General features: G+C 36.7%; 1 protein-coding gene and 1 non-coding gene across 2 annotated transcripts in view; both read right to left on the bottom strand.

Moving 5' to 3' along the window:
• LOC123549743 (rotatin-like) overlaps window positions 1-26,727 on the bottom strand; it is a 36,856-nt gene that overhangs the window by 4,551 nt on the left and 5,578 nt on the right. The window contains exons 6-24 of the mRNA XM_053546590.1: window positions 21,222-21,449; window positions 20,618-20,689; window positions 18,836-18,970; window positions 17,931-18,135; window positions 16,567-16,668; window positions 15,896-16,054; window positions 15,427-15,709; window positions 14,561-14,622; window positions 12,850-12,976; window positions 12,071-12,236; window positions 11,498-11,709; window positions 10,429-10,569; window positions 9,536-9,706; window positions 8,618-8,806; window positions 8,021-8,196; window positions 6,403-6,529; window positions 5,379-5,563; window positions 4,279-4,435; window positions 3,302-3,424 (exon numbers count right to left, since the gene is read on the bottom strand). Coding sequence (XP_053402565.1) covers window positions 3,302-3,424; window positions 4,279-4,435; window positions 5,379-5,563; window positions 6,403-6,529; window positions 8,021-8,196; window positions 8,618-8,806; window positions 9,536-9,706; window positions 10,429-10,569; window positions 11,498-11,709; window positions 12,071-12,236; window positions 12,850-12,976; window positions 14,561-14,622; window positions 15,427-15,709; window positions 15,896-16,054; window positions 16,567-16,668; window positions 17,931-18,135; window positions 18,836-18,970; window positions 20,618-20,689; window positions 21,222-21,449 — 3,020 coding nt within the window. The remainder of the gene's footprint in view (window positions 1-3,301; window positions 3,425-4,278; window positions 4,436-5,378; window positions 5,564-6,402; window positions 6,530-8,020; window positions 8,197-8,617; window positions 8,807-9,535; window positions 9,707-10,428; window positions 10,570-11,497; window positions 11,710-12,070; window positions 12,237-12,849; window positions 12,977-14,560; window positions 14,623-15,426; window positions 15,710-15,895; window positions 16,055-16,566; window positions 16,669-17,930; window positions 18,136-18,835; window positions 18,971-20,617; window positions 20,690-21,221; window positions 21,450-26,727) is intronic.
• Trnat-ugu (transfer RNA threonine (anticodon UGU)) lies at window positions 21,879-21,951 on the bottom strand. Its single transcript has one exon. It is a non-coding gene; the product is annotated as a tRNA-Thr (tRNA).

Here is a 26,727-nt window from a genome sequence, read left to right as displayed (position 1 = left end):
AGTTTTGAGTATGACGTTATTTTTTCTATTATTTGACATAGTGACTTAGTTTTTGAGCTCATGTGACCCAGTTTTGAACCTTAACTAGATATGATCAAGATAAAAATTCTGACCAATTTTCATGAAGATCCATTGAAAAATATGGTCTCTAGAGAGGTCACAAGGTTTTTCTATTATTTGACCTATTGACCTAGTTTTCGAAGGTACGTGACCCTGTTTTGAACTTTACCTAGATATTATCAAGGTGAACATTCTCACTAATTTTCAAGAAGATCTCATGAAAAATATGGCCTCTAGAGAGGTCACTAGGTTTTTCTATTTTTATACCTACTGGCCTATATTTTGACCGCACGTGACCCAGTTTCGACACTGACCTAGATATCATCAAGGTGAACATTCAGATCAATTTTCATGAAGATCCATTGAAAAATATGGCCTCTAGAGAGGTCAAAAGATTTTAATAATTTTAGACCTACTGACCTAGTTTTTGACAGCAGTTGACCCAGTTCAAAACTTGACCTAGATATCATCAAGATGAACATTCAGACCAACTTTCATACAGATCACATGAAAAGTATGGCCTCTAGAGAGGTCACAAGGTTTTTTTATTATTTGACCTACTGACCTAGTTTTTTAAGGCACGTGACCCAGTTTCAAACTTAACCTAGATATCATCAAGGTTAACATTCTGACCAATTTTCATGAAGATCCATTCAAGGGTATGGCCTCTAGAGAGGTCACAAGGTTTTTCTATTTCAAGACCTACTGACCTAGTTTTTGATCGCAGTTGACCCAGTTCAAACTTTACCTATATATCATCAAGATAAACATTCAGACCAACTTTCATACAGATCCCATGAAAAATATGACCTCTAGAGAGGTCACAATGTTTTTTCATTATTTGACCTACTGACCTACACTCTGATGACACGTGACCCTCTTTCGAACTTGACCTAGATATCATCAAGATGAACATTCTGACCAATTTTTATGAAGATCCATTAACAAGTATGGCCTCTAGAGAAGTCACAAGGTTTTTCTATTTTAAGACCAACTGACCTAGTTTTTGACCGCACATGACCCTGTTTCGAACTTGACCTAGATATCATCAAGATGAACATTCAGACCAACTTTCATACAGATCCCATGAAAAATATGGCCTTTAGAGAGGTCACAAGGTTTTTTTATTATTTGAACTGTTGACCTAGTTTTTGATCACACGTGACCCACTTTCGAACTTGACCTAGATATCATCAAGATGAACATTCAGACCAACTTTCATACAGATCCCATGAAAAATATGGCCTCTAGAGAGGTCACAAGGTTTTTCTATTATTTGACCTACTGACCTAGATTTTGATGGCACGTGACCCACTTGCGAACTTGACCTAGATATCATCAAGGTGAACATTCTGACCAATTTTCATGAAGATCTCATGAAATATATGGCCTCTAAAGAGGTCACAAAGTTTTTCTATTTTTAGACCTACTGACCTATTTTTTGACCGCACGTGACCCAGTTTCGAACTTGACCTAGATATCATCAAGATGAACACTCAGATTGACTTTCATACAGATCCCATGAAAAATATGGCCTCTAGAGAGGTCACAAGGTTTTTCTATTATTTGACCTACTGACCTAGTTTTTGACGGCACCTGACCCAGATTCGAACTTGACCTAGATATCATCAAGGTGAACGTTCTGACCAATTTTCATGAAGATCTTTTGAAATATGTGGTCTCTAGAGAGGTCACAAGGTTTTTCTATTTTTAGACCTACTGACCTAGTTTTTGACGGTACCTGACCCAGTTTCGAACTTGACCTAGATATCATCAAGGTGAACATTCTGACCAATTTTCATGAAGCTCTTGTGAAATATATGGCCTCTAGAGAGGTCACAAGGTTTTTCTATTTTTAGACCTACTGACCTAGTTTTTGACGACACGTGACCCAGTTTCGAACTTGATCTAGATATCATCAAGATGAACATTCTGACTAACTTTCATTAAGACCCCACAAAAAATGTGACCTCTAGAGTGGTCACAAGCAAAAGTTTACGGACGGACGGACGAACGCACGCACGGACGACGGACGCTGCGTGATCACAAAAGCTCACCTTGTCACTATGTGACAGGTGAGCTAAAAATTCAGTGTTCAATAACTGTCCACCATTACACAACTAGACCAGATGGCTTAATTGCTGATTCTATTACTACCAACAGGCCTACAAAGCACAAAAGATTTACTACAAGCATGATTAATGGCAAGTAAGTAAGGACTTTATTTTGAGTGGACAATATATTTGGCAAAGCAGTTTTCAGTATGGTCCACAATTCAGCTGTATCCCTTTTACGACAACTTTGTACTTAAAAATCAGATATGACAACCTGTCACTAGGGATGTACTGTTAATCTCAGCATGACGGAATCATGACTGGATTGTACATGGCATGAATGTCCGCAAAAATCTTTGTCTTTGACAAATGCTGACACTATAAAAATGCTGAAAATAAGCTAAATCTAGTGTTCTGTCCATTTCTTTGACAAAGTAGACATTCTTAATAATCAAAATGCTGGGAAAACTAGAGCTATCACTAAAAGTGATGAATGTTCCCCTCGCACACACTGAGATAGTACATTGCAATTTGACGCACACAGGATTGCATAATTATGTCGACTGCATGTATATAGACTACCGGGGTATGTGCACAAGATTGCATATGCAGACTCTATGTATATAGTATAGTAACAAAAATCAAAGTCCCGTAACTCTGCAATTTTTTTTTCTGAAAGAACCTAACATGCACCATGCACAACTACTGTTGTTACTGATCACTTGTGTGGAGTTTCATTTAACTGTGTCAAGGGGATGCAAAGAGTTGGTGCGCACAAGATTGTGTTAATGTATACAGTATAGTAACAAAAAACAAAGTCCCGTAACTCTGCAAAAAAAAATTCTGACAGAACCTAACATGCACCATGCACAACTACTGTTGTTACTGATCACTTGTGTGAAGTTTCATTAAATTGTGTCAAGGGGATGAGAAGAGATGGTGCACACAAGATTGTGTCTACAGACGACCAGACAGACAACCTGAAACCAGTGTACCCCAGGGGGTTTGTTCAGGATTTTTAGGGATACAAGTTATCTGACATTGATCAGTTATGAAAGTAATATTAAAAAATACTGCAGTTATTTGCCTGTCAAAAGTCCAAGAAGTTAGCTTTTAGGACCACTTTTGGTCAAACATGATATGTCAAAATTAAATAACTGTTACTGAACCATCCAATTAACACATACCATTTGCAAGCACTTTTGGTTTATTACTGGAATGACAGCAGAGGTTTCTGATGATGATTACAGCACATTCTTGTTGTCGACTATTGGGACACTCAAGAAACTCCAACAGTATATCAACAGCATCTAGAAGAAAAAGCCATACTTTTTAATTAAGGATGTCTCAATTCTAATGAAAAGATGTTTCTGGATTATTTCAATCTAGCACTCCAAAATTTAATGATAAAAAAAGTCAACTGAGTTCTTTGTCATCATGAATTAGGTAAATTTTTTGTTGTTAATTACGGCAGATTTTGTAGTAAAATTTATTTCCATGAGAAGTAACTCATCATGTCTGGAGATTATCAACAACTTTAAGCACATGCCATGAAGTTTAATCAAATTCTATATAAAATTTGAAACGACGTTCGCCAAAGAAAACATTACATCTTGCAGATTGTATCTTTCAGCTATAAACATGGGAACAATAAACTGCCATTCTCCTCTACCAGATGTTCCACAATCACATAAGATGAATCTCTGATTTCTTTGTTCATTTATTTGGTGAGAATATTCATTTGCAAAACGCAAAAGCAGAGCTTTCAGCTATTCAATGTTTTCTTATATTTGATCCGCCATACTGAAAATTTTAGCAATCACCGAGTAAAAACAACTTCTTACATTGAATAACACTGACACAAAATGAGTTTGAGAAAAAGTGATTTACTCAAATTATTCTATTAACTGGACATATTCCAATTTTCTTTGAAAAACCAGAAATATGTCCCATAAATCAGAGCCAATTTCTAAATGAAAGCAACAAGGCTTTTCACATAGGAATTTAACTGATAGTGTTTCACAAAGACTTTGTTTGAAAACCCTCTGACTGGCGGAATCCTATAACCTGTAATGTACACAAAGTTTCACCAAAATGTGTCAGAGGTTCAACCAGGAAACTATGAAAGATGTCTAGAGTAAGCAGATATAAAATGCAAACCTACCTTGAATTTTTAAGATCATCTGTTGTCCTTCTAGTGAGAATGATAAATTCAGGAGTAACTCTAGCCACAACACTTCATGCAAGATTTGTTTCCCTTTAGCTTTTGCTGTTTTTGATCTTTTAGGATTCAAGCTTCCAAACTCTTGTAAGAAATTACTCTGTAAAAAGAACAAATCTGTTACTGGTTTGTGTTGACAGCTAAGACCATATGAGCCGTGCCATGAGAAAACCAACATAGTGGCTTTGCGACCAGCATGGATCCAGACCAGCCTGCGCATCCGCGCAGTCTGGTCAGGATCCATGCTGTTTGCTAACGGTTTCTCTAATTGCAATAGGCTTTGAAAGCGAACAGCATGGATCCTGACCAGACTGCGCGGATGCGCAGGCTGGTCTGGATCCATACTGGTCGCTAACCCACTATGCTGGTTTTCTCATGGCACAGCTCATATGAGCACTGCTGTGCGAAAACCAGCAGTAAGGCTTTGCGACCAGCAAGGATCCTGGTCAATTCATATCCATATTGTTCGTTTATCTCTACATCCATACTGTTCTTTATCAATTTCAAAATTTCTATACAACTGATAAGCGGCCAGCACTGATCCTGATCAGACTGCAATGATGTGCAGGCTGATCTGGATCCATACTGGTTGCAAAGTCCTAAAGTTTGTTTTTGCACAGTGCTGCTTGTAAGGCAATTTTCCACCCTAAATATTTGTGGAAGGCTCCTGAAAATCTTGGATTGGACTTAAAAATGCAAAACTTGAACTATACTGAAAGAAATACGCAGCTTTTAAAGTACTTACTGGAGATAATTATAAAATTTATAAAACACAACAAGTACATGTATAGTGTTCTAACAAGGTCTTACAATAATGCAGTGGGCCCTTTTGGTCATTAAATTATCTTTTTCAAATTACACAACAAAAAATGTGAAAAATGTCAAAATTTTTTGCTTACATGAGATGTACCACCTTTATTCTATCCTTATAGAATACTTGTTTGCACACAGTTTTCAGATTTCAGCAAGACATTGTGAGTTAAAAGTCAGATGTAATTCTGCACTACTGCAACTTCATTAAACAATTCCAAAAATTTACAAACCTTCCAAATAATAGTTCTACATTCCGAGGACAAAGCTAAATTTGCCAGCAGACCATACAGACATTTCATCATGGGATCTTTATGTTTGCCTTTCTCTGTATATTTGATAACACAGTGAACCAAGGACTTGTTGCCAGCAGCAGATCCCGTCACGGTACCACTGGAATGGGCTAATGAGCTTGTGGCTGAAAGCAAACACAATAATGTTTGACATCTTTCTCTTAATACAATAAACCAATGACCTCAAGCTATTTACACAGAACAGAATTTCTTCACTAGCTTTGTAGCCTAGGGTTGTAAGGTCATGGGTTTACTACCTGGCCAGATCATACCTGTACCAAAGACATGGAAAAGATGCCAATATACTAGTATCTCTCCCTCACCTTTTGCTCAGCAATAAAAGGGAAGCTGGCTTCTATTGTCTCATACTCTCATGGCAATAGATACCACAGGAATGACGTGTTAACAGTGATTAATATACCGTGAAATCATTTAACTTCGTGGGCATTTAATTCATAGGTCTTGGCAAAAAAGGTTATTTTGTGGGAATATAGGTTTACGGATTTCAAATTTATGTCAAAATACGAATGGGAATTGTTTCCTTCTTTTTTGGGATTTAAATTCATAGATTATCCAAGAACTAAATCCAAGAATATTAGTCCTCTATGCATATTAATGATTTTACAGTACGTTGTACGATCTGATTCACAACAAAACTAAAATATAAAATGTCTATATTGTTTGATCAAAACCAACCAATTTTAGCTTCAACAGCTCAAAATGTATAGACAGAAACCTTCTCCGTACTACTGTAAAAAACAAGTGAAAATGAAAATGGCTTTTTAAAATATCTTTTCTGTATATGCAGTATGATAAACTTCAAAGATGGGAGTATATTTTTATATATACTTTGCCTTGTAAGTCAATACACGACTCTTTACAGAAAAATCTTCATCACACTGGTATTTTTAGCATGACACTGAATATATATGTTTAAACCTGTGTAATTGGTTGAATTTATTACCTGTAGGACAAACAGCAGTGTAGGTGGTTAGCAGGGATAATACACACACCATCAATGTATGATGTAACTGACTCCATGACCACAATTTATGTACCACATCATGTAAACCACTGTGGTAACAAGCCATCTGAAACAAAACAAACACATCATCATTGTATGGTCTTGATGACTCCATGACCACAGTTTATGTACTACATCATGTAAACCACTGTGGTAACAAGCCATCTGAAACAAAACAAACACATCATCATTGTATGGTCTCGACTACTCTGTGACCATAGTTTATGTACTACATCATGTAAACCACCGTGGTAACAAGCCATCTGAAACAAAACAAACACATCATCATTGTATGGTCTTGACTACTCTGTGACCATAGTTTATGTACTACATCATGTAAATCACTGTGGTAACAAGCCATCTGAAACAAAACAAACACATCATCATTGTATGGTCTCGACTACTCTGTGACCATAGTTTATGTACTACATCATGTAAATCACTATGGGAACAAGCCATCTGAAACAAAACAAGAGGGCCATGACTCCATGACCACAGTTTATGTACTACATCATGTAAACCACTGTGGTAACAAGACATCTGAAACAAAACAAGCACATTATCAATGTATGATCTTGATGACTCCATGACCACAGTTAATGTACTACATCATGTAAACCACTGTGGTAACAAGACATCTGAAACAAAACAAGCACATCATCAATGTATGATCTTGATGACTCCATGACCACAGTTTATGTACTACATCATGTAAACCACTGTGGTAACAAGACATCTGAAACAAAACAAGCACATCATCAATGTATGATCTTGATGACTCCATGACCACAGTTTATGTACCACATCATGTAAATCACTGTGGTACCAAGCCATCTGAAACAAAACAAGAGGGCCATGATGACTCCATGACCACAGTTTGAGTTCTACATAATATTAACCACTATAGTTACAAGCAATCTGAAACAAAACAATCACACCATCAATGTATGGTCTTGATGACGCCATGACCATGGTCTGTATACCACATCATGTAAACCACTGTGGTAACAAGCAATCTGACACAAAACAAACACACCATCAATGTATGGTCTTGATGACGCCATGACCATGGTCTGTAGGCCTATACCGCATCATGTAAACCACTGTGGTAACAAGCAATCTGACACAAAACAAACACACCATCAATGTATGGTCTTGATGACGCCATGACCATGGTCTGTATACCGCATCATGTAAACCACTGTGGTAACAAGCAATCTGACACAATACAAACACACCATCAATGTATGGTCTTGATGACCCCATGTCCATAGTCTATGTATACCTTGGTAACAAGGACAAACAATTTTCGACACTATTAAAAATTATTAACCTTTAGCCTACTGGCGACAAGAGATTCTGCCTTTGCAACCAGTGTAGACCACGAACCAGCCTGCACATCCATTCAGGTGAATTATGGTCTGCACTGTTCACTATTCGATCAGTGAAAGTTTCAGTGAACACCCCTTAAAATAATTAATGGCACTGCCCAAACTGAATGATGGACCAGTCAATTTTATCAATTTAACAGGTTAACATTAAATTGAAAATGTGTTACCTTAACATCCTCATTCCTATACATGAAGTTGCGCAAGAGGTCAAAGGTCAGGGTGAGTTCATGTATACCAGGATCATCTTTCACCTTGTTGGATTCTTTCTGAACTAACAACATGTTCATGTTCAGCTTGGAGTTTGTCTGTTTCACATGCTCCAACAGGTTTTCAACCAGACCCACTGAAAGTAAAAATTGTCTGATAAACACCAATAATAATTACATCTTTTTACAACCAATTAGCTGAATAAGTCTTCACAGTCTGAATTTCAAAGGCCAGCACAAGGAAATGGCATAGTATGACCTCGGTATAGGTTGGACCAGTTGCTAATATTCCATTCATTAAATGACACACTTTGAAATGCATTTTAGACAAAATCAGATTCCTATTTTATAAATTATACACATCAAAGTAGTTTACCTGTTTGTATCACAAACACAAAATATCTGTAAGCAAATGGAAGACATATCTCAAGGAAAAACTAATGCTTTCAATGATATTTCTTCTTATTAGCCACCTGATGTATCAGATTGTCTATTGCAAAGAAAAATTCACAAAGATCGTCAGTAACAATCTTTCTGTAAATGTACTATGTAACTTACATTCCAAAGCAGTTCTCTTGGCAGACTGGGACACAGACAGAAGACATTTTAAAGCTGTGATTACATGAATTCTCTCCCCTGGATTTGGACTCTCAGACTTGCGAAGGATGAATTGGTCAAAGGAAGTAACTAGAGCCTTGCAAAAACGCGAGCCTGCTGTAACCTGGGTGGCATCTTTATCCTCTACATCTGAACAGAGGTTAAACAAAACTTGACTGTACATATGCTACTTGCATTTAAACTTAAACAATTCAATCAGGTAAAAAAACACAGCCTTAAGTAACCAACTATCCACAATTTTCACAACATAATTATGGGTTAAATTCAGTCACAATTGCTCGTCTGTACTGCTGAATTTGAAAACTTATTACTTTCAGTTTATAAGTATAAAGTGTTAATAAAGAAAAATATAATATTTTGTCTATAATTGGTACCTGTCGATAACTGGTTACCTGGGTCTAATGAACCAGAAGTGTCAGTATACTGTTTGAGCTACTTAATTTGTTATGGAAAAGGTGAATAAAACAGTAACCATAAATGTTTGTTTTTATTTAGTTTAATGTTGATCTAACTGCAGTCAGAATATGCTATTATCATAAAACTCAATGGTCTATACCTTATGTTTTATAGTCTGTTTTACTTTATATTCAATAATCAAACACAAAACTTGAAAACTTATTTCTGATGTAATGCATTTAATGGCTTTTTTAACATTACGTAAGTCTAATTTTCCTTGACTTCTTACTAAAACTAACTTGTCCTCAAACAGTACTAACAGTTTTACCACAACAAAATAATGAGACTGTATGACTTGCCAGTGAACATCTGCCTAAGGTAGGGATTTTCAAGAAAAAGTGTTGTCACAAAAATATACGAGTACATAAATACAGTTCACAGATTAATTAGATATTATCTAACCTGGTTGAAGAGACATGTTGAACAGTTTTGTTATGGTAGGAGTATTGTCGTCATCACTTTTCCTACTCTGCAGTTTCCCCTCCTCGCTACACATGACTGACAGAAAGTTCAAACAATATACATACAGTGGTCTCTTCCCAAACTCTCCCTCCAATATCCTCTGCAGATTGTCTGAAAACAAATATTGGTACAAGAGATTGTAAGATACACAGTTAATAAGCCCTAGAAGGTTTATATTTTGTAAAGCATCTTGAGTGATCTGGAAACTGCCCATATATGAGATAGTAGCTTCATAAACTATCCTGCCTTTTAACTGTATGAAGTCATCACTTGAAACTAATTAACTCAAATTCAGTTACACTGCTGATGTTTATAAGCACATCGGCATTTTGACCAAGCTGGCCACTGAGATCCACAGGTAATATTCCCTAATTTTTCATTGTGTAAACTTAAGGTGGTTTTCCTTGATAAATTCCATCAGACACTGCTCATTTACATTTATATACACAAAGACTCCATTCTCCCTTCACAGCCATATCTTCATCACAATTACGCCAATCTCAAGAATGTTTCTTTTTTTATCACAACAGAACAATTAAAGGAACCTGGTAGAGGGTCACTGGAAGAACATTTTCAAATCAGGACAGTGGTTTCTGAGGAGAATACTTTTAGAGTATTTCTTTTTGACTGTCATGGCAACCAGAATTCTCTGACCTAGATTTGAAGGAAATGGAAAAGGGGCCACCCAAAGACGTTACCAGACAAATTTTCCTAAATTGTCCTAGTGATTTTTGAGGAAATTTCTTTAACAAAGTTGTGGACAATAAACAAACGTATAAGCTCACTATGAGCAAAAGGTGTTCAGGTTAGCTAAAAAGTAAAAAATTGTTTACCTGCAATGGGAACCCACTGTTTCTGTAAGACCTGTGCCAACACCTCGACAGCCGGGGCACACTGTACCTGTATCAGTGTTGTCAAGAAGGATAGAACAGCTTCCCATAATGCCAAGCAACAAGAATGAGTGTCTTCAGTCACTGTAAAAACAAGATCTCAAAAATGTTGGGGTTTTTTTTTCTAAATTTTTTTTCGATGTTCAATGTCATCCTTAGTTTTGCCAGATTCAAACTTTTAAGGGGAATCCACAGAGTTAGAGACTATCTCAGCATATCTTCTTGTTCTGTTACATATATAACATTACTATCAAAATATTGCTACCCACCCATGCTTAGAAAATGAAGAAAACAATATTAGCAAATGGTCAACACTAAAATTATGGTAAACTAGAGCTATCACTAATGGTGATTGATACCCTAAGATGCCTCTTTTATGCACGGAAATGGCTGGTTTCAGTAACGTGGGTCTAGCATCCTACATGTCATTTAAATTATTCAGATTTTAGTGTTATGAAAACTCATCTGGCAGTTTAGAAGAAATAAGGCAGACATGAAATATTACTATGTGACCTTTGACCCTCAAACATGACACACTGACCTTGGACTTAGTTAAATGGGTTGTGTGCTCTACACTTCATCTTAATGAGGTCAATAACTGACACTAGTTTAACAAAATTCTTCAAATTAGTAAGAAGACATAGAGTAGACAAGAAACAAACCTTGCCCCTTGACCTAATGACTTGGGTCATGTGCTCCGCACCCCATCTTGATGAAATAAAAAATTGATCCTAGTTTACTATAACTCTTCCAGCAGTACATAAGGTATGGAGCAGACACAACATAACACTATTTGACCTTTGACTTCAAAGTGTAAGCTTGGCCTTCACCCTGGTGGCCTGGGTTATGCATGCTTTTCTTTGTATTACGATAGTAAACATTTATGCATAGTTACTTGAAAATCCATTCAATGATTTTGGAAATATGCCCACTGACCAATCTAAAGATATACATGCCTCTAATATATAGCCACATACACTCCATATCTGGGGGTATAAAAACAGGCCCTTACCATCTGAAAATATCCTTAGCAATGACATGATTCCTCCAAGTGCCACCTTGTCCTGTAGGATATCCATCCTTGTTGATGAGTCATGAACGAGACATGTCCGCAATAAGTGTAAAATATTCACATGCATTTCAACAAGTTCTGAGAAGAAGAGTTCCAGTTGCTGGGATGATGTGAGGACCTGAATTCCTTCCAGGAAACTTGCATCTATCATACTGTAAGGGGAAATTTGCATCAGAGAAAACTTGCATTGCATGTATGTGATATACAGTTACATATTGCAACAAGACATGCATTCTCTGTGGAACACGAAATATTTTATCACTTTCTTTAGAAAATGTTTGTCTGTTGTTTCAACCAGTTTTACCACATGAATGGAAGTCATACCTTGTTTTCCAACATTAAATCAACCACACAATCTAAGGCCTTATGCCTAGAACTTTTGTAATATATGATTGCAAAGTAATCTGAACACTAATAATCTTACCTGAAACTATGTTACACTTCTTCTGGAGCATGAAACCATCACATACAGATAAACAGATGTTACTTTGTCCATAATAAAGAGTTACTCACCTAACAAAGAATGGTATAAGAGATTCATTCTTCAATGAGGTCACTGTATCCTGTGGTGCCTGTATCATCAAATTACGCACCAACTGAGATATTGATGATACTAAACATGGTGTTGTAACATTCTCATATGCATTTACCTCCCTTCCACAATCATCATCACCTTGACCTGAAAGCAGAGTTTCCTCCCTTTATTGATCTTTTCATATATAACTTTTGACGACAGCTTATTTTTTGTCAACAGTATTTCAGTTGCGTAACTGTTACAGATGGCAGTAAACCTAACCATTGTTCCTGGATTTTGTACCAAGACTACTTGTTATCCACAAGTAACGGCCAACTTCACACTAATAAGAGCTGGAGGACAAGTTATTTCAGACAGAATGTCGTTTATTAAATTGTCAAGGAGAACATACGCCTAACCAAGGGATCCAATTTTCGACCCCATGAACCGTAGATCTGCACTCTCCATATTGAGCTAAGACGGCAGGCTAAGTTTATTTGAAGGTTGTGTCCTATCCTGACTAAAAATTACAGAATAATGTGCTATTTAATAGCATTCTGCATTGGTGGTATAAACACATTCCTTACAAAAGATTTACTGACCATTCTTCAACTTTTCTTTGTGAAATATTTCTAGAAATAATAAACCACCGGTTAAAGCAACCAAACAAAAATCCTGCCTGTATGAAACTCAGAATCTTTACATTTAACTAATGGTAAACTCTCATACTTCAGGATAGTAGTGTTCAACCGAACTAACCCTCATGAAATCAATATACCTTGATCCCTGGTTGTGGGAGGAGTTGTTCTGCTGCTACTGTTTGGTGTCTGCTGTGCCGCTGGTTGTCCATTTGCCCCTATAGCACCAGGTCGCTCTGACATTCGCACTGATGACACACCAGATGACTACAGATAAAAATGGATTTCTTCACAAATTGAGCATACAAGGATAAATAACAAGAGCTGTCACAGGAGACAGCGCGCTCAACTATTTCGATGCTGGATAGTGAAACTAGGCACATCTGAGGACGCTGCAGCTGTCATTGGAGTGTTTAATGACTCCAATGGTAGATGAAGATATTGCACAATAGCTTGAGTCTGTGCCAAAAATATTAAGTTATAAGAGAGATAAAGTGTATCAAAACACTAAATAAGTATAATTCTAAGAAAAAAGGGGGCATAATTCATAAAATATTGGTGCAAGAGTAATACACCTTGTGTCTTATGATGTGGGTGATGATGTGGAACAACTACTTCAAGTCTGAATCAAATCCATTTAGTAATTACTAAGATATAGTGAACATGCATCAAAATTATCCTTAAATTCTAAGTAAAAGGGGGCATAATTCATGAAAAATTGGTGCCAGAGTTATGTACCTTGTGTCATATGATGTGGGTGATAAGGTGGAACAACTGTTTTAAGTTTGAATCAAATCCATTTGGTAATAACTGAGATAGAGTGAAAGTGCACCAAAACTTTAATCTGAAATTCTAAGTAAAAAGGGAAGATAACTCATTAAATATTGGTGCAGGAGTTATGGCTCTTGTGTCATATGATGTGAGTGACGATGTTAAACAACTTTTTAAAGTTTGAATCAAATCAATTTAGTATTAACTGAGATAGAGTGAATGTGCATCAAAACTTTAACCTGAAATTCTAAGTAAAAGTGGAGGATAATTCATTAAATATTGGTATCAGAGTTATGGACCTTGTGTCATATGATGTGGGAGATAATGTGGAACAACTACTTTCAGTTTGAATCAAATCCATTTAGTAATAATTAAGATAGAGTGAATGTGCGTCAAAACTTTACCTGAAATCCTCAGTAAAAACGGGGGATAATTCATGAAATATTGGTGTGAGAGTTATGGCCCTTATGCCATATGATGTGGGTGATGATGAGGAATAACTATTTTAAGTTAGAGACAAATCCATCAAGTAACTACAGAGATAAGGAGAAAAAAGAGAAAGTGTAAAAAAACTTTAACCAAGATTGGGACGCGGAAGGACGCCGACGCCGACGTGGGGTTGATTAGGATAGCTATCCATATACTTTGTATAGTCAAACTGCAAAATATTTTTGCTTTGAGCGTAAATAATAAATTCAGAGAACAGTATTTTCACTATTTCATATACTCTGAGTTGCCAAACACTCCTATACATAGGAATGTTTTCCAAGTTTGGGAGGGATGGGACCTATAAAACTAATTTTGTCCAAACTAGCACTTCTTTATTGCCATTGCAACATACAATGCTAAAATTCACAAATATCTCCTCTTTGAAGTAGCCTCTTTCCCATACATTTATGCGAATAAAACTTCTGACTCAATAGTGGTGGGAGTGGGCAACTCCATTCACAATGTTGAGAGGCCTGGAACCACTGCTTCTACACATATAACCAGAACTAGCGGAACAACTTCCAGTACGTGTCCTATAACTAATTAATTATGGACCTTAAAATTCTTCTTATGTAATACTACGTAACTTACCTGCAGCATAGACATGGTATTGTGGTGCGAACTTCCGGCTCTAGGTACCAAACCTGCATCAGCTGAAATACACAGGTACAAAAATATATATTAGCAGTATCAATAAATCAAACATGACATTTTACCGTTTCATCACAACAGCTCAAATATGGCATTCTGACATTTTATCCCTATAAATCAAACGTGACATTCTGACTATTTATCCCTATCACTCCAGTGAGTCATCTCTTCGCAATTCATTTCTTAAATTCCTTTTTCCGACACAAATTCCTTTCCCAGTCATACCTAATTCTTTTCTCATACATTAATATAACAACAAAACAAATTCAAACATGTGACATCGTTATTGCAATAATCCAGAAACAAAGAAATAATATTTTATTTATGTATTATATATATTTACTGCGAAAGATTAAAAAAAAAAACAGAAATGTATGTAAACAAAGGATGCTGATGTAAATATCACACAACTACATAATAATGAGGTGTGGATTCAGGTGCAACTTTCCTGATAAGGTAACCAGAGTATGTCACATTACACAATGAAACCGGAAGTATACATGTGTGAACTGATTATGTAAACACAATATCGAAAGTAGAATAGATTTCAAATTTTGCATGAACTACATTAATTACATAAACTTCAACTTATCAGGCAATCTTAAAATTTTATTTCCACACAAACCACTTTCCATTGACTTCTTTAATTCCTTTTTTATTGAACATCATGTATTGAGCTAAAAGCTATAGAACAGCCTCATACTCATTAGGAGCAGATTCCAATTTTTGGGCAGTGATGTCTTTCGTAAAACAGCAGTGACCTTTGTTGACTTCTTAAAGACATTTGTAAAATTTCTTCAACTTACCTAGAACTGACAATGTATTATCAGAAGCAGACGCTGATAACTGGTAAAGGTCAGAGGTCACCGACGGCTGGATTGTCGGCTGAGGATAATAGCTTGACAACAGCACTGTCATCTCTCTATAGAACTGACAATGATGTAACAGGGCCAGCAGAGCTGTGAGTCCCGTCAGCGAAACCTGGGACTCCGTATCCATAACCACAGGTCCTTGCCATGTTTTGTGATCAGACTCGGAGCTTCCACTGGGTAGACTGTGTGATGTCAGGTTCACCAGGAGTAACGCAGCCTGGAAACATAACCAGTCCAAAGTAGTACAATAATCTCATACCCAGATATTTAAATACAAATAATGCATTAAAAACTGGAAAATGTAAATAATGTCACACAAGAATCATATCTTTTAAATAAGAAGCTCCTGTTAAGTCAATTCTATACAGTTAAACAATTTTCTTTTTTAAACTGACTGACTTACCTGTTGCCTAACCATGCTGCATTCTGATTGGTCAAGAAGTATACTGAAGGCTGCAGCCCAGATGCCTCCTGGGATATGTTTACAATTTGCAGTCAGCAGCAGACGACCTTCTTCAGTAGCACTCAAAGTCACAGCAATACCGAGACCTGCGGTTCTAACCTGTATTTCCGGGAAAATATGCAGACATGTATACAGTGCTAGAATCCAAAATTCTACTGTGAAATCATTAATATTCCTGGGGGACTAATTTTTGTTGTTTCGTGGTTGTGTCAAACCACAAAATGAAATCCCAATAAAATTCCAAGTTACCTTCATCTTTTAAAGCCAAAATCCACTAATTTATTATGCCATGAAATACCCATTTTGACCGGAAAAAAAAAATCCCACAAAATCAAACGATTTCACAGTGTCTGAGATGATAAGGTCCAGGGATGACAAATTTTAAATGATTATCTTTTTTTTGCATTACATAGAATCTAAAAAGACACTAAATGCCTTGTTCTAGAACTCATCTATTATTAACTATTAAACTTATTTTGTTTGATCAAATCATACTAACAATTGAAAAGATTACCCAATCTAAAAAAATAAGGTAAATATAGAATAAACTATATTGCCGTAAACAGCAAACCTTTTTGGTAACAGAAACAAGCTAACAAACCATTAACTACCTCAGCATCTCTGTACGCCCACAATGTCAGCATCCAATCTAATCCTGGATCTCCAGTAACCTCATCTGAGTGACGTGAATACAGCCAATTCTTGGGCCATTTCTACAAACACAAACACAATCACTTCTTAAGGCAGTGGACCCACAATAACACTCCCCAATATAATTACATATTCTCATTAGGTAGTTTGGTGTTCTCTGGACTAACTATAGCTCAATGTTACAGCTTTCCGTACAAAACAGAAAATACCAAAACTGCATATGAAAAGTACAGAATTTGCCAATTGTCATTAAGGGTCCACTACCTTAACCCTTACCCTGCCAAATTTCTATAATGAACTTGTCCATCTTCCAATTTGGACTGACTGAAAATTTACTGACTGATTAGCGAACAGTGCAGACCATGATCAGACTGCACGGATGTGCAGGCTGATCTTGGTCTACACTGGTCGCAAAGGCAGAATAACTTGCTGCCAGCAGGCTAAAGCTTAATAACTAACTAACAATAGTTACTGTTCAATCTAACAGACATTCATTAAGGTTGAAACTTGAAGTCAGTTGTGAACAACAAAATTCAATGCTTATCTACAGTTAAAAGACTGTTTAACCCTTATCATGCTGGCCACAATTTATTCTGCCTTTGTGACCAGTGTAGATTATGACCAGCCTGCACATCCACGCAGTCTGATCATGATCTGCACTGTTCGCCATTCAGTCAGTATCTTTTTTGTATGGACTATAGTTCATTATAGAAATTTAGCAGGGTAAGGGTTAAGAAGATGAGCACTATTGTAATGGGTCACATGGTATCATAATAAATACAGTGTATAAGCTATAAATAATATCTAACACAATCAACAAACTTTATCCTAAAGTACATATTTTGTACAACATATTACGACTTGCAGTTCAACAACCAACTAAGTACTATCGTAGATGCCCTTAACACCCTTTAGGGACATTACAATTCACAACTGGAGGTCACTTATTAATCTGCGATGAGTGCAGACCAAGACCAGTCTGCACGGAAATGCAGGCTGATCATTGTCTACACTGTTTGCTATTCAGTCAGTAAATTTTCAGTGAACATCCCTTTGAATAATAAATGGTACTTCCCAAACTGAATGATAGACCAGTCCATTTGAGAAATTTAGCAGGGAAAGGTTAAGGCCGTAAATATAGACTATAAATCCAACTTCTAATGAATGAATTTTTAAATCTTTAGCATTTTCATAGAGCTGATGTACCTAAATAAACATTAAAAATTTTTTTTTTAAAAAACATTTAGTTTGGGTTTGTGTTTTTTAGGGGGATGGCATTAACATTTTTTCAAATTAATGATAATATGTGTATTTCTAGTTGTACCTGATCTTCTGACAGGGTAGCCATTTCATATGCCAGATGACGCAGACATAGCGTAGCTGCCTTGGTAACGCCTTTTCCCATAAATGACATAGATGTTCCACCACGACCAATATGAAATGCAGAGACAACCTCAAGGAGACAGCTGAGAACTTGACAACAAAGTGGACCTCTTTCCTGTTCCGTGCACTCCTGACTCCAGCCTGGTCTACAATAGAGAGCTTGCTACTGAGTAACAATACTTCTGTCTATTCTCAAACAGTTACATAGAAAACAAGTGACCAAGTACTGCAGTGGCAATACAGAAGTTCCCTACCGGTGAAAAAACAATTTCACTTGACCTTCAATAGTGACCTTGACCTTTGACGAAGAACCATGGGTCATATGCATGACACATAGTCTAACAAGAGCTGTCTGTAAGACAGCGCGCTTGACTTTTCTCAGTGCTTTGCCAGTAAAGACTTTATAAAACTTTAACAAAAAAATTCTAAGTTAAAAGGGACATAACTCTGTCAAAATTAAAATCAGAGTTATGAGGATTGTTTTTCCTGGTGTAGCCTTTGATAGTAAATAATTATTTTAAGTTTCAAGTCAAAAGCTTTAATAATAACAAAGATATTTGACTTTATCAAAAACTTTAACCAAAATATTCCAAGTTAAAAAGGGGCATAATTCTGTTAAAATTCAAACCAGAGTTATGGGGATTGTTTCTCCTTGTGTAGACTTTGATGGTAAATAAGCATTTTAAGTTTCAAGTTTAAGTTTCAAGTCAATAGCTTTGATAGTAACACAGATATTTGACTTTATCAAAAACTTTAACCACGGCTGGGGCGAGTGCAATAGCTCTACTTTTTCTTCAAAGTCGAGCTAAAAATTGTTTTACTGGTCCTTCTACTATGATCTCGTACCTTGCTGTGATATGCATCAAACACTGTAAGGTTCCTTCCAACGAGGCGAGGTTGTAGAAATGTGGAGCATCTGTTACATTGAGCCTCTGTAACAACTTGTATGCTAAATCTCCCCGTAACTGGTGGAACTTCAACCTGGTAGGTACAAGAAGCTTTATATCAAAACTAACACATCTTAAGAATCGTTTAGAAAACAAATTCTACAGTCAATAATTCACCTTGTAACATACTATCTAGTCAGTTTTCAGGGTCAATTGAAAATCATTGTCAATCAGACGTATCAACAAAAAGGACTCTAAGTTGAACAGTGTTGCAATACTTTCTGGTGATCATGCAGTTCATTCAAATTTTGATTTTTTTTAGCTTGTGCAAGTGGGTGTGAGAGGTGTTGCATATTTCATAACCTCTTATAAATATGGAAAGAAACTTACCTAACAGTGAGAAGATACTGCAAGGAACTAACTAAACAGTGTAAAGATATGGCAAGGTATGAGAAGATATGGCAACGAATTTTACCTAATATCGAGAGGATATGGCAAGCAACTTACCTAACAGTGTGAATATATGGCAAGGAACTTACTCAACAGTGTGAAAATATGGCAATGAACTTTACCTCATATCAATAGGATATGGCAAGCAACTTACCTAACAGTGTGACGATGTGGCAAGGAACTTACTCAACAGTGTGAAAATATGGCAATGACCTTTACCTAATATCAAGAGGATATGGCAAACAACTTACCTAACAGTGTGAAAATATGGCAAGGAACTTACCTGACAGTGTGAAGATATGGCAAGCAACTTACCTGACAGTGAGAAGATATGACAAGGAACTTACCGGACAGTGTGAAGATATGGCAAGGAACTTACCTGACAGTGTGAAAATATGGCAAGGAACTTACCTGACAGTGTGAAAATATGGCAAGGAACTTACCTGACTATGTGAAGATATGGCAAGCAACTTACCTGACAGTGAGAAGATATGACAAGGAACTTATCTGACAGTGTGAAGATATGGCAAGGAACTTACCTGACAGTGTGAAAATATGGCAAGGAACTTACTCAACAGTGAAAAGATATTGCAAGGAACTTACCTGACAGTGAAAAGATATGACAAGGGACTTACCTAACAGTGTGAAGATATGGCAAGGAACTTATCTGACAGTGTGAAAATATGGCAAGGAACTTACTCAACAGTGTGAAGACATGGCAAGGAACTTACCTGACAGTGTGAAGATATGGCAAGCAACTTATCTGACAGTGAGAAGATATGACATGGAACTTACCGGACAGTGTGAAGATATGGCAAGGAACTTACTCAACAGTGTGAAGATATGGCAAGGAACTTACCTGACAGTGTGAAGATATGGCAAGGAACTTATCAGACAGTGTGAAGATATGGCAAGGAACTTACTCAACGGTGTGAAGATATGGCAAGGAACTTACCTGACAGTGTGAAGATATGGCAAGGAACTTATCAGACAGTGTGAAGATATGGCAAGCAACTTACTCAACAGTGTGAAGATATGGCAAGGAACGTACCTGACAGTGTGAAGATATGGCAAGCAACTTACCTGACAGTGAGAAGATATGACAAGGAACTTACCGGACAGTGTGAAGATATGGCAAGGAACTTGACAGTGTGAAAATATGGCAAGGAACTTACTCGACAGTGAAAAGATATTGCAAGGAACTTACCTATCATTGGAAGATATGGCAAGGTATGAGAAGATATGGCAATGAACTTTACCTAATATTGAGAAGATATGGTAAGCAACTTACCTAACAGTGAGGAGATATGGCAAGGAACTGTTGTAAGCTGATATAAATGCCAGCAGGGATTTGTCTAAAGACCTGCAAATGTACAAGCAATGTTTCATTTAAATTTTAAATATATACACAATGCTATATTTTATAGTAGGTTTTCAAAGCACAAGTTTTTTTTTAATATATGTGCACATAATTTTTCTTGTTCTATTTATTGCACATATTTCTGAAAAATAAATTCAATTAAAAAACATCTTTAGGTTTCTTTCTCTCTGACCCCCTTAAATTTCATTTCTAATTTTGTTGTGTTTTTAGTCATACAAACACAGTTCTTATCAACAGCCACTTGTTAGCTTTTAATGGAGTAGGAAGACCCTACATGCCGCTCTGGGTTGTGTTTTAGGCACAGGCAAACACCTGGAAATAACCACAAATCTTCTGTTAGTCAGCTGAATGGTATCTTATGACCACTCAAGCAAGGCTCAATCCAACCGAAGCAATGGGGCAAGTGTATCAGTGAACTTCACTACTAGTCACATGCCTCCCACAACTCAATTCTAATTTGAAGGAGTGCTTTTTCCTTCATATTTTATAAACAGGATGTACATGCATTCTGTACCTTTTAATATTAACTACAGGCTCTGACACTTCCTCTGCAGCCTCTCTTGCAGACTGTCTATGTAACAGTCCAATCAGAGGACCCTTTGGATGATACAGCACCTCTCCAACCCATTGCAGGATGTTATCTGGTGCACGATTGGTCAATTTTAAAACTACGCTAATGAACCTCAAAATATCTAACAGGAGAGACTCATCTGCTGATGATGAAGGTGTCACTTTAACAAACCTGAAAGAACAAATGATTTTTTCTTTAAAAATATCTCAAACATTTCTCATTTATACCAGTAAGTGTAGAACTCATACATGTTTAAGGCAATAATACATGTAAATGACTTAATAGTTCATCATTTTCAAGTTAACAATTATTCCAGAACAACCTTATCAGCATTTAAGCATCAATGGGTAGCCTTGAGGCAGCTGCTGAGAAGAAATATGCAGAACAGCCCTTTCTAGTGAAAAATAAACATTTACATGAACTTTTTTCTAAGTAAAACAATGTTATATCCTTAAAACTTTTCACCTGGCAATACACTCAAAATGTAAAACTAAACTCTACTGATTTGTTTCACCTTTTTGCATTTCATTTATTATCTTAACAGCAGAACAGCACAATAAAATGATTTACTGAGGTCAGAAAAAAAAAATTGTTTGTCACAGCCCCCAGTGAGAATCGAACTCACGACCCCTGGTTTACAAGACCAGTGCTCTAACCGCTGAGCTATGGAGGCAGTTGGCCAAAACTAATTCAATGGGAGATAATATTGTAGATATAGGCCTAGTTTTCTTTTCTAAAAATAGTGAGAAATGTCATGTGACTAAAAAGTTATATATAGAATAATACATGTATTTAAATGAGCTATATATAGTTATAATACATGTACTTGGGTAAGCTATATATAGATGTTTACATTGCAATTTATTTACACGGGGAAAGTTGTAAACCATATCATCACACAGGATCTAATTCATTTAGTCTATCTGAAACTACGGTATGCTTGATACATGTCTGTTTGCACACACATTTAATAAAACATCACGGTTTAACACAGAAGTAGTGTAGTATAACACACAATCAATACCAGTGCTGACAATCTAGGAATGGTTTGTTTTTTTGTTATTTTTAATGGTGTCTTAATACCAGTACATATTTCATGTAAAATCCTAAGTATGCTTTACTTGTGTTTGAGGCCTTCATGTATTTTTTCTTCTTCTTTTTTTAAATTCTGGTCAAAGCAGTATCATGCTGCTTTAGACCTTATACTTCTGTTCTCATAACTAGGTCAAGCATCACTGTTTCACTATATATTTTGTATTATAAACTTACTTTTATAAGGATATCAAGAATGACCTGAGGCCTTTATGGTTCAATATGTTTTGACAAGAGAAAAGATTTCAGTCTGGTGAGCTAAATATCATCAGTTGTTAAAATGGTGATAATGATCAAAGATATTTCATGTCTTAATTGGTTTTGATGAAGACTTATCAAATGATAAATAGACAAGGCACCATTCAAGGTTCATAAATATTTCAAAGGTATATTAAATCTATCATCTCCTCCTGAACTCAGGCCGAAGGGTCATAATTGTACATTGGGAAATTTAGGGTGAGCATTAGGGTTAGACCTAAAAAAAATAATTCTTTGTTTCCGGTAACATGCTCAAAAAAATTAGGGTAGGTAGGTGGGGGGGGGGGGGGGGGGGGGGGGGAATTCTTTTTTATTAAGGGAGACTTTTCGGAAAATATTTTTGTGTCAAAAAATGAATACAAATAAGGGGGTTATGCCTTTAGAGCATCAGTAAGTTAATTTCTAACATCACTGGCCATGTTTAAAGCATAAAAAGTGCGGTTTTGCAACTTTTTGTTAAAAAGTTGAAAAAAATATTCTCCAAGGCCATAAAAACACTTAGGGTTGGGCCAAAAAATTAGGGTAGGTCGGGATACCGGAAATAAACAATTTTTTTTTCATGCCTTAGGGTTTTGCATGACAAACTAGAGCTATCACTAAAGGTGATGAATGTACCCCCCGCATGCACTGACACAGTACATTGCAATTTGACGCACACAAGATTGCATAATTATGTGGACTGTATGTATATAGACTGTATGTATACAATATAGTAACAAAAAACAAAGTCCCATAACTATGCAGAATATTTATCTAGAAGAATGTAACATGCACCATGCACAACTAGGGTTGGTACTGATCACTTGTGTGAAGTTTCATTAAATTGTGTGTAAGGATTTGGTAGATTAGGCACGCACAAGATTGCATATGCAGACTGTATGTACATAGTATGTTAACAAGAAACAAAGTCCTATAACTCTGCAATTTTTGTCGCTGAAAGAACCTAACATGCCCCATGCACAACTACTGTTGTTACTGATCACTTGTGTGAAGTTTCATTAAATTGTGTCAAGGGGATGAGGAGAGATGGTGCGCACAAGATTGTGTCTATGTATATAGTATAGTAACAAAAAAACAAAGTCCCATAACTCTGCAAATTTTTTTTCTAAAAGAACCTAACATGCCCCATGCACAACTACTGTTGGTACTGATCACTTGTGTGAAGTTTCATTAAATTGTGTTAAGAGGATGAGGAGAGATGGTGCGCACAAGATTGTGTCTATGTATATAGTATAGTAACAAAAAAACAAAGTCCCATAACTCTGCAAATTTTTTTCTAAAAGAACCTTACATGCCCCATGCACAACTACTGTTGGTACTGATCACTTGTGTGAAGTTTCATTACATTCTGTCAAGGGGATAAGGAGAGATGGTGCGCACAAGATTGCATCTACGGCCAGACGGCCAGACGGACGTTACTACATATGGATACTTATGTGGCTACTCTTTTGTTCTCTCTATTGTTCTTTTAGCCACGTAAGAGAACAAGAGGACCATGATGGTCCTGAATCGCTCACCTATCCCCACATGACCCAGTGTTGAACGTCGTTATTTCTATTATTTGACACAGTGACCTAGTTTTTGAGCACATGTGACCTAGATATCATCAACATAAAAAATTCTGACCAATTTTCATGAAGATCCATTGAAAAATATGGCCTCTAGAGAGGTCACAAGGTTTTTCTATTATTTGACCTAATGACCTAGTTTTTGAAGGCACGTGACCCACTTTTAAACTTGACCTAGATATCATCAAGGTGAACATTCCCACCAATTTTCATGAAGATCTCATGAAAAATATGGCCTCTAGAGAGGTCACAAGGTTTTTCTATTTTTCGACCTACTGACCTAGTTTTTGACCGCACATGACCAAGTTACGAACCTGACCTTGATATCATCAAGCTGAACATTCTCACCAATTTTCATGAAGATCCATTGAGAAATATGGCCTCTAGAGAGGTCACAAGGTTTTTCTATTTTTAGACCTACTGACCTAGTTTTTGACCCCACGTGACCCAGTTCGAACTTGACCTAGATATCATCAAGGTGAACATTCTGACCAATATTCATGAAGATCTCATGAAAAATATGGCCTCTAGAGAGGTCACAAGGTTTTTCTATTTTTAGATCTACTGACCTAGGTTTTAACCCCACGTGACCCAGTTTCGAACTTGACCTAGATATCATCAAGGTAAACATTCTGACCAATTTTCATGAAGGTCCATTGAGAAATATGGCCTCTAGAGAGGTCACAAGGTTTTTCTATTTTTAGGCCTACTGACCTAGTTTTTGACCGCACGTAACCTAGTTTCGAACTTGACCTAGATATCATCAAGGTGAACATTCTCACCAATTTTCATGAAGATCCATTGAGAAATATGGCCTCTAGAGAGGTCACAAGGTTTTTCTATTTTTAGACCTACTGACCTAGTTTTTGACCCCATGTGACCCAGTTTCGAACTTGACCTAGATATCATCAAGGTGAACATTCTAACCAACTTTCATGAAGATCCATTGAGAAATATGGCCTCTAGAGAGGTCACAAGGTTTTTCTATTTTTAGACCTACTGACCTAGTTTTTGACCCCACGTGACCCAGTTTCGAACTTGACCTAGAATTTACCAAGATGAACATTCTGACCCATTTTCATAAAGATCCCATGAAAACTGCGACCTCTAGAGATGTCACAAGCAAAAGTTTACACACGCATGGACGGACGGACGGACGGACGACGGACGCTGCGCGATCACAAAAGCTCACCTTGTCACTATGTGACAGGCGAGCTAAAAATAGCCACATAATAGCCTTACGGAATGAATGACATCAAAGACAAGAGGACCATAATGGTCCTGAATCGCTCACCTGTCCCCACATGACCCAGTTTTGAACTGAGTATGATGTCGTTTTTTTCTATTATTTGACATAGTGACCTAGTTTTTGAGCTCATGTGACCCAGTTTTGAACTTGACATAGATATCATCAAGATAAAAATTCTGACCAATTTTCATGAAGATCCATTGAAAAATATGGCCTCTAGAGAGGTCACAAGGTTTTTCTATTATTTGACCTAATGACCTAGTTTTTGAAAGCATGTGACCCAGTTTTGAACTTGACCTAGACATCATCAAGGTGAACATTCTCAACAATTTTCATGAAGATCTCATGAAAAATATGGCCTCTAGAGGTTTTTCTATTTTTAGATCTACTGACCTAGTTTTTTACCGCAGTTGACCCAGTTTCAAACTTGACCTAGATATCATCAAAATGAATATTCAGACAAACTTTCATACAGATCGCATGAAAAATATGGCCTCTAGAGAGGTCACAAGGTATTTCTATTATTTGACCTACTGACCTAGTTTTTGATGGCACGTGACCCAGTTTCAAACTTGACCTAGATATCATCAAGATGAACATTCTGACTAAGTTTCATGAAGATCCATTGAAAAGTATGGCCTCTAGGGAGGTCACAAGGTTTTTCTATTTTTAGACCTACTGACCTAGTTTTTGACCGCACGTGACCCAGTTTCGAACTTGACCTAGACATCATCAAGATGAACATTCTGACCAACTTTCATAAAGATCCCATGAAAAATGTGACCTCTAGACTGGTCACGAGCAAAAGTTTACGCACGGACTGACGGACGGACGACGGACGACAGACGCTGCACGATCACAAAAGCTCACCTTGTCACAAAGTGACATGTGAGCTAAAAAAGTACAGTTACCTATTGTTCCTATAGCCACCTAAGTATGCAAATGTGAGCTCGGACAGACAGACAGACGGACGGACAGACAGACAGACAGACAGACAGACAACCTGAAACCAGTATATCCCCCCTTACAACTTTGTTGTCGGGGGATACAAAAAAATCCAATTTCACACCCAACAGACAATTTTGCAAATTCAGGAATTTGGTAGCAGATGACAATAAAGATGGACAGAAATTGCTGGTGATTTGCATAAACTTCCAATGACCCAACTTTTTGCGATATTGTAAAATCAAATTAAACTATCTGCAATATTTCCTGATTTATAATCAATATTTCTGTGATTTTGTTTTAAAGCATTAAATGAATGTATGTGTTCCCTGTATTG

This window comes from Mercenaria mercenaria, chromosome 6 (genome assembly GCF_021730395.1).
Source record: "Mercenaria mercenaria strain notata chromosome 6, MADL_Memer_1, whole genome shotgun sequence".
NCBI classification, from domain to species: domain Eukaryota; kingdom Metazoa; phylum Mollusca; class Bivalvia; order Venerida; family Veneridae; genus Mercenaria; species Mercenaria mercenaria.
This window is presented reverse-complemented; position numbering and strand designations above follow the sequence as displayed.